Source organism: Talpa occidentalis, unplaced genomic scaffold, assembly GCF_014898055.3.
Source record: "Talpa occidentalis isolate TD23 unplaced genomic scaffold, MPIMG_talOcc4v2.1 talOcc4.9, whole genome shotgun sequence".
NCBI classification, from domain to species: Eukaryota; Metazoa; Chordata; class Mammalia; order Eulipotyphla; family Talpidae; genus Talpa; species Talpa occidentalis.
The window spans coordinates 33,997,990-34,006,907 of NW_023605305.1; the positions used below are offsets into that span (position 1 = coordinate 33,997,990).

An 8,918-nucleotide genomic window follows, 5' to 3' on the forward strand; every position below is an offset into this window, starting at 1 on the left:
CACTTCTCATCTTCATACTCTCCCCTCCCCGCCTTTCTCCGAGGTCTCGGGGCTGTTGTCCCTCCACGACAAACTGTGTCCTGGTCACCAACAACGTTCTGGTCACTGAATCTTACCAGTGTCCCCTCTTTCTCATAAATAAACCACATGCCTTGAAATGCTTGTCTCAATTCAGCTTCTGGGGGAGCCCAAACTAAGGCACATGCCCAACCAGACCTCACAGGCGAAGATGAGCCCGTTACCAGTAAGCGCTAAGACGAGGTGTGCTGCAGCCACGAGGAAGCCAGGATTGGGAGAGCAAAGGCCAAGGCTGCAGGGCTGGCGACCAGTGGTAACCACCACAGTGCCTCTCAGACCCTCAAGGTCAACAGTCCCCAAACTGAGCCCCTCACCCCCAAACTTGCTTCTCCTCCTCTGGTGTTTCCTATTAAATGTGACTCCCCTAGCCAAATAAGACATCAGTGTAAAAAAATAGTAACAGTACAAAACGCAACAAAGCAAAAATGGACAATTATAAATGAGAGACACCCTGCAGGGGAGGAGGAGGGAGAGGGATCAGAGGGAGGCAGGGAGGAGCACAGGGGACTGAGGTGATAGGGCACGGGTGCATTGGGGAAGGAAACTCTATGGGGACTACACCTGAGGGGGTGGGGGGAAGCAAATATTGTTTAAAAATGAACAATGATGCAATTGTATGGGGAATATAAAAATAAAATTTATGATAAAAAAAAACAAAGGGAGGTGAGAATTGTATGGGGATTATAACCAAGATGAAAATGCATACATTGTGCAAAAATGAAAAATGATGTAAAAATTATATAAAATTAAAAAAATAAAAAAAAGAACAATGATGTAAAAAAAATTTTAAAAATTAATATTATAGCACCAGAAAAAAAATGTGACTCCCCTTCCCCCCCCAACCCACTCACCCATGGGTCAAACTTGAGCTTGGCCACCAGTTTTGCTTCTGAGATATCACTACATGCACCCGCCATCTCTTCCTGCATATTCGCAGCATCTCCTCATGGCCTATGTTTCTCTGCTCTTGCCTGCTCCCTGCCTGCCCCAAACCACAATCTACTCCAACCTTTCTGAAAGGCACTCTGACCATGGCATCCTTCCTCTAAGGCTAATCCAGTCTGCGTGGCATTCACATCTCTTCAGGACCCCCCAAGTCTCAGACTTTCTCCCCATCTTGAGCTGTACCCACCAGGTACAGTTGCATCCTGAGCCTGGACTGCACTTTGCATCCTATCTTCCCTTGACAGACTTATCCTTCCAAGCACTGCCCCCTCCTCTGGGGAGATGTCTTAACCCTCATCCCTAAGCTGGGAGAGTGCCCTCCTTGCAAGGCACCCTTGGCTCTGGCTGACTATTTTTCTGTGAATGCCCTGTGTCTTCGTAGGCTTCCATCCCAGTGCCCAGAGCACACACCCCCATCCCACTGCCCCCCTCAGCACGTCCTAAGGGCACAGCAGTGCTTCTGCCTCACACTGCTCAGGGACACGCAGCCAGGGAGCATCAGCTGTGCCAACACCCAGGTGGAACCCTGAGGATCCACCTTCAAACTCCCAGGGGTGTCTCCCAGAGGGATGGCCTCCTCTCCACAGCTGATGCTGTAGCACCCCACAGCTGGCAGCCCAGGGACTGTCCCTGACACTGTGATTCCTGGGGTGGGGGGTGGGGGGGCTGTGCGTGAGTATGTGTGCCCTGTGCATATTCATCCATCTCACTGAGCCCACAAGTGGCTGTGTCCAAAGCCTGCACTTTTAGCCCTGCCCCATGGGGCAGCACAGTGGGTAAGCATGAGGCTCCTAGAGCTAAGACCACAGGGGTGCAAATCCTAACTCTGGCAGTTACTAGCTGTGTGACTGTGGCCATGTCACTCTCCCCTGGGGCCTCCAGTCCCTCACCTGTGACATGGGAATGGCTTCTACCTGCTGTGCTTTGTGAGGGTAAGTAGGTTGAACGTGTGGTGTGCATAGAAGAGCGCCAACTTGTAGTAAGCTGGGACTCGTGTCTTGCGTGTTTTCCCTTAGCCTGCGTTCCTTTTGAGTGAACTCCAAAGGGCTTCTTGCGTGTTTCTGTTTAATCCATCTCTCCTTGAAGTCACCTCTGGGTGGGGCCTCCCCTGCCTGGCTGCCCCTCCCTCCAGTCAGCAGCCTGGCCTGGCTTCTCTCCTGTCCCCAGGGGAGGCGGTGGAGAGGAACAAAGGCACCCGCCTGGCAGGGCCATTTGGGAGTGCCTGAGCCACCCACGAGACCAGTCAGCCTCAGTCACTGGGGGCCTTCCAGTGCTCTGTGGTGCTGACGCCCAGGTGGAGCCCAGAGGACCCACCCTCAAGCTCCCCACAGGCATCTTGGCATACAGGTGACCCTTCTTTCCATGGCTGGCTGTGCAGCACCCCAGAGCTAGCAGCCCTGGGGGCTGTCCCTGGCAGGGCACTGTGAGTAAGTCCGGGGGTGGGGATGCTGCCACTCACACCTGCTTCTGTCGTTATTCATAATCGTCTGTTTCTGGGCACTGTGTTATCCCTTGTCATGCTGTTTCTTTGGGTACACGAGCCCATCTCTATGTCTCTGCATTGGGCACTAACTACACCAGTCTCTGTAATGACTGTCATTCCTGAGTGTGAATTTGCCCTTTTACAACTGTGCATTTGAATCTTTCTTTTCCTCTCTCTGCATCTGCGCAAATGGTGTGTCCTCTCTATGTCTATGAAGATTCTTCTGGATACCCAGCTCCCCCTCTGGATTGGACAGGATTTCTGAGGGGATCTGTGTCTAAGTGCAAATGTCAGTGCTGTGTGTGTGCATGACCACCCACCTCCAAGAACGGACTTTTCCAAGTGTACATGTGGATCTTCATGCTTGTACCTCTGTTTCCATGGGGAGATGCAGCACTCTGCTGGGCTACAGACCTCATCTCAGTGTAAAATGATTCCCTCTGGGTGTCGGGCACGCCTAACTCTGAGTGCCCCCAGTTCGGGGGCACTTCTACACTGACCTTCCTCTCTGAGCCAGTTCTGTCTTCATAGCTGCATCCCTCGCTGTACCTGGCACAGGAATGGTGCCCTGGGGATAGCAAGGGTGTAGCATAAAGCCTCCCTTTTCTTCAAAGGTCAGGCTGGAAAACGGGGTGAGGCAGATGGGAGGGAACAGGGAGGTCATGCTGCCCTGGGGATTCATCCATTAACCAGAGCCCTGGGGACTTGGGGGAGCTTCCCATGAGTCTGGGCTGGAGGTAGTGGCATTCAGGGAACACCCTCATTCACTTGTCCCCACATCAGCAGGGGATGGCCCTGCCGGGTGTAAGAGGGTGTGTCACATCCCACACTTCCTCTGCTGGAGCCCGGTAGCAATACATGGGGTCAGCAAAGTGTGAGCAACTTGGTGTGTGTGTGTGTGGGGGGGGGTCTCTATATGAAAGAGGAGGAGGAAATTGGGACTTGTAGAGAGATACAGGTGTGTGTGTGTGTGTGTGTAGGTGAGAGAGAGAGGTCAAAGAGGAAAGTGGGAGGCTGAGAGCAGTAGAGGCAGGAAAAGGACAGTGGAAATAGCCCACGGGGTCTTGCTAGCTTCTCACCCCTGTGCGCCATACACTAGCCCAAGGCTGGGGCGTCCCACGAGTAGGAAGCCACATCCCCTCTCCCCACTTCCCTCTCTGAGTCTCTATTTTTCTCTCACAGTCACCCTGTCCTGTCCCTATTCCTAAGGCTGGGGGCGAAGGCCACATGCTGGAAATGATGTCCCAGAAGACCAAGCGGGCCAAGGACAAGCTTTCCCGAGAGCCTCTGGACAAGGGTGTGACCTTCACAGCCTCCAGCTCCTTGGTCAATGGGAAGAAAGTGAGGAGGGGGGATGTCTGCCATGTGTGGGGCCCACCCAGCTCTGGGCCTGTCCACACCTTACCTCACTGAACCTCCCAACCCTGCAGGAAAGGGGCTGCTGTTCCTGCATTACAGGCCAGAAACGCATGGCATGGGACCTGGGGCCAGTTAGCATGGCCCCTCACAGTCCCAGGACAGGATGTAGCTGGGGATCAGCAGAGAATGGACCTTTTGGGGGAGCTGCTGGCCCCCAACAATGCTAGGTCATTGCTATTGTCCATGCTTTAGTGGCAACAGCAGCAGTTGGGATTAGAGACTCCCTGTACTTGTCTGCTTGCTCCACATCTGATAGGCCGGATAACTTCAAGCTAGCCCTTCCCTTCTCCCCCTGAGACTCAGTGTCCACATGTGTAAAGGGAGGTGACTAATCCTGCTCCATTTCTCTGGGCTGAAGACTAAATGCCAGGTCTGAGAGGCACAGGGTTTCGTAAAGTGTAAAGAGCTGCACTCATGGGTGTCTGTGTGCTTACAGGGGCTGAGGGCTGAAGTGACAACACGAGTGATAGCTAGAGTGACCAGTACCAAGCTGGGCTGAGCACTAGGCAGGTCATTCATTTCAGCTCTGCTCCTTGCTCTGAGTGGGGGCCATCAGCCCCATGTGGAAAGGGGGCAGCAGGGACCGCTGGGCTCACAGTTCCCACAAGGGGCAGCGGCATCAGGATTCAAAGCCAGTATGGAAAGCTGTGAGGCTGGTGCTCTGAGCACTAGGTGGGTTCACCAGGTAAGCCTCACAGAAGGGGTTCCTGGACAAGGACTGGCAAGACCAGAGGAGAGGGGGAGGCTCACAAAGGATGCCTCCTGCATGCCAAGCTCCTCCCCTCCGCTCACCTCCCCTCCTCCTTGACGGCCAATTAGTCCCGCTTCTTTGGCCCAGTCTGGACCTTTAACAAGCCAAGGCACGTTAGAGGAAGTTCGTGGTTACATAAGGGAAAACCGTCCTGGTGTCCTTCCCTGCCTCAGGAGGCTGCTGGAGCAACTGTCCCAGATGACAACCTCTAAGGAGCTAGGAGCTTTACTGCTCTTCCTGTCCTTACTTCTCATCCTGCCCACCACACCCCACCCCTTGCCAACTCCCATCGACTCCTCATTCACACCCAGAGTTCAGGCACTAAGAACAGTGCATCATGGGAGTCCTCCAGGGCACCCTGCCTTGCACTGGATACCAAGTGTACCCATCTTTGGGGAGGAAGAGGTCTGAACTAGGTACAGACGCGTGGAGTGGCAGAGCTGGGGCCAAGAGCTCTGTAGCTTCTTCCCTGACGGCCCTGGTACCTCCTGCCTATGACCTGCCCACACCTGTCCACCTGTGTTCCTCCCGCCCCAGGCCACTAGCCATCCTACTCAGGGGAGCAGTGCTACCTCATCAGGCCTCTCGTCAAGAAGGGGAGCCAGCCGAGCTTCGGAAAGTCCAGATGCAGAAGCTGCCACGCTCAGCTTCCGGGGCCTCCTCGCTGCTCACAGGCTTACCAGGGAGCTCAAGGTAAGAGGGAAGAGCTCTGTGGAGGAGGCAGGGCCTGGAGGGACTTCAGCCCTTCTTTCTACTCATTTTCTGGCTGTGGAAACCAAGGCACAGAGAAGACAGAAGGACAAGTCAGAGCCTCACACTCGTTGAGAGGCCACTACTTTCAGGCAGAATGCCAGGTTCTTTTTTTTTTTCTGTTCTTTTTTTTTTTTTTTTTTGTGGGACCCTTGCTGGCAGCCGGAGAACGAACTGGCGCCGCAGAGGCTGCTGCGAGCAGCTTCACAGCCCAGCGCTCAACCACTGCGCCACCAGGGGAGGCCCAAAATGCCAGGTTCTTTCCTATTTGTTAGAGTTGCACCTGTGACCCCCAGAGAGACTGGAGACACCTCCAAATTCAGGGTCCCTCAGGAACCCATCAGAAAGCCTGCACACTGGCTGGTGTTCAGAAATGTTTGCTGAATACATGAACGAGGAGTTATTTAGTCCGCAGAATAATCTGCTGAGGTAGGAGTTGTTTTGCCATTGAGGAAACCAAGGTTCAGGGAGGAAGGAGTTGACAATAGCATCAAATGCCGCTGAAAACCTCTGGACATGAGGGAGCTTACCTAGAGTGGAGCTTGGAGTGGGAGGACCCTACCAGATTGTAGAGGGCTGAGAGGTGAAGGGAGGTGAGGAAGGAGGCACTTCACGCTATAGGCAGCTCTTAAAGGAAAGGCTAAACATGGAGGGGGGGTGGGGAGGCAGGGAGGAAGGGGAAGCATCTTCTCTGGAATAACGTGGAGGTGAGGTGGGCTATTGCTTTGTTCTGTTAACACGGGGAAGCTTGGACAGGCTTCCAGACTAGCTGAATGGAGCCAATGGAGACATTCGAGAGATTCCCTGAAGTCATTTCCTGGAGGCTCAGGGGCAGCTCCCTGGAAGTGGTCACTGAGCTGGGCACAAAAGCTTACTTCTTGGTAGCAACTCCTGCTGCCCTTAGAGGGGGCAGAGGAAGGGAATTAAAGTACACCCAGGCTCCATTCAAAGCAACCCCGGGAGCATGGAAGTCCCATCTTCATTTCACAGAAGAGCAGTAGCTCCCCCAGTCACGTGACTCCCACGAGCCCATTCATTCATTCCAGGCCCACTCAGCAGTCACAGGCTAGGTGCGGGGTGGGGGTGGGCATGCCACCCAGATTGCCCTCGTGCAGGGACACCACTTCCCCAGCTGCTTTCCTTGAGCATCCATCTCTTTGCCTTAAATGGGGAAACTACTCTAAAGACAATGAGAATTAGGTGAGGTAACTTAGCAGACTGCTGATGTGCACCTCTGTCACCCTGCCCACCCAGAGCATGTGCAGAAAGTTCCTCAGCGCCAGATATCCCTCCACTATCTGCCTGAAGCTTCTCTGGTTGCCAGGGGTTGCGCTCACCCTGGGAGGCCCAGGTGGATAAACGCCCACTAGTTCAGAAGCCCATTCTATAGTCTGTGGCGGGACCCCAGTAGCCGTGCTCCAGCAGCCCCTGGGGTAACTCCTTTGTTGCCTTTCTTCCCCCACTGCCTCACCATGATTTCCTAAATCACCTCCTCGATAAACATCTTGCACCCAAATCCCTGTTCAGAGTCTGTTTGGGGGCAAATCCAGCTGGAAACAAATAACTAAAACCTGACACTCAGAGGTCGTTCAGTAGATGTTCACTTCCATGTTCATTTTCACTCTTACAGAATCGGACATCTTCAAGAAAACAACTGCAGCTACAGCTGAACCACCACCGACCCACCAGCATCATCCAGGAGCAGGTACAGGCCAGTGGTGGGGGTGCAGAGGGAGAAGAGTCGAGGCCTAAGGCAGGCACTGTAAGCAGAGCCACTTGGAAACCTGGTCAATCTGCCCCCCACCAGACGGTTATGAAGTTATTTTCTCCTACCCCAGGTTCTGCACTCTGTGCTCCATTCCATTGCTTCCATTCCAGATCGGTTATTCCTACTCAGGGTTCTGTGTTCGACATATTCAAGCCCAAGCCCGTGCTCATTGTTGCAATCCCACCCCCAGCCCCACCCCACTCCTACCATCACCTCCCTCGTCTCCTCCTTCCAGGTTCCCCTGTGGTCAGCCAGGCCAGAGATGAAGTTCCCATACATCCAGGCAGAGGAGCTGATGCAGGCCCACCTGCCCTCCAAGCTGGCTGGCGTGGCCTACCATCCAGCCCAGTGTGCCCACCTGGCCATGGTGCTGAGTGGTGAGATCCGGGACCTGGTCAAGGCTGTCACCCCACCCCGCTACAGGCTAGTGTGCTCTGTCAGCATTGGGAGCAAGGGGCAGGACGGTGTGGTAGTTTCCAGCCAGAGCCTGTGGGACCCACATGCAGACAGCTTTGCCACCTCCCACTATGCAAACCCCACACTCTTCTGTGTGGCGCTGGTGCACGCCATCTATCTGGAGTGAGCCCACTGGGGGAGGGCCTACGCCTGCACAGGGCCCTGTACTGCAGGCTCACAGTGAAAATGCTGGCCTGTCAGCAGGCAACTCAGGAAGCAGCACCCACCTGGGCCAGGCCGGCAGCTTCCACAACTCATGGTCAATTAAAGGAAGAAAATGAGGAAGACCGGGTCCACGCTCACCCTCCTCAGGCCACCAGACCACACATGCTGCTGAGCTCCTTTGCCTCTGGCTGGAATTATGTCCACCACGTGCAGCTCCAGCTGGCTTTACAGATCAGAAGCTCTGAGGGGCAGTCTTTGATTAATAAAAAATGGGAGCTAAATTAATAATAACTTAATACATGCAATTTGGGATCAAAATCTTCCAAAGCATGGGGAAAATAAGAAAAAGGGGAATTCTTGATAGTGAAAAGCTTGGGACTCAGAGCTGTCCTAGAGACTGGCCATGAGTCAGATGTGGCTGGGGAGGGCCTGGTTGTTTACCTGTGCCAGGTGCCGCGCTTGGGCACTAAACACGCTGCCTTCATCCTCACGCAGCCCCAGGTGACGATGCTCCTATCCCCGTTTTGTAGCCAAGTAAGGCCCCAAGAAGCCAAGTTACCTGCTACCTAGATCTGCCTCACTTAAAAAGAAAAACAAAATAAAACATAAAAAAGGAGCCCCAAACTGGGAAGTGTGGGGGAAGGCACTGTGGTTGGAGTTTATGAGGAAAAGAGAGGGACCCGCAGAGGGCACAGCAGAAGCTGTGAACGCTGGCGTTGTTTACACTACTCACTGTCTAGACCGGGCAGCGGGCGCTCACAAACAGCTGCAAAGACTGACAAGCTCATTGGCAAAAAAGGGCACAGCCAAACCTGAGGTGGGGAAGAGGGGATGGATGTTTTTATATCTAGCTTCTGAAGTACATGGAGCAGGCATATTTAACCATGTTTTTTCAATTATGGCATTATTTCAAACACAGAAAAAGGTAGAAACTACTAAAGCAGACATCAGTGAACCCATCACCCCGATTCACCAGGTGTTATTTGCCATATTTGTTCCAAATATTTTTATAATAAAGAGATACAGATAAAAGCTCCCTCTATCCCCCAGCCCACCCCATTCCTCTGTCCTCAGAGGTCACCACTGTCCTTGAAGTTGGAGGA

At 53.5% G+C, this 8,918-nt stretch overlaps 1 protein-coding gene across 1 annotated transcript; it reads left to right on the forward strand.

Annotated features, from left to right (window-relative positions):
• Positions 1-229: 229 nt before the first annotated feature.
• Positions 230-7,777, forward strand: LOC119236760 (dynein light chain Tctex-type protein 2B-like). Its single transcript, XM_037500736.1, has 4 exons — positions 230-244; positions 3,716-3,847; positions 7,057-7,131; positions 7,430-7,777. The coding sequence occupies exons 1-4, from the start codon at positions 230-232 to the stop codon at positions 7,775-7,777; spliced, it is 570 nt and encodes a 189-aa protein (XP_037356633.1).
• The last annotated feature ends 1,141 nt before the right edge of the window (positions 7,778-8,918 follow it).

Bases quoted from the DNA above. Each gene is read 5' to 3' on its own strand.
- LOC119236760 (XM_037500736.1), top strand. The intron at 3,848-7,056 runs GTGAGGAGGGGG...TCACTCTTACAG, and splicing joins CCTTGGTCAATGGGAAGAAA to AATCGGACATCTTCAAGAAA. The intron at 7,132-7,429 runs GTACAGGCCAGT...TCCTCCTTCCAG, and splicing joins CCAGCATCATCCAGGAGCAG to GTTCCCCTGTGGTCAGCCAG.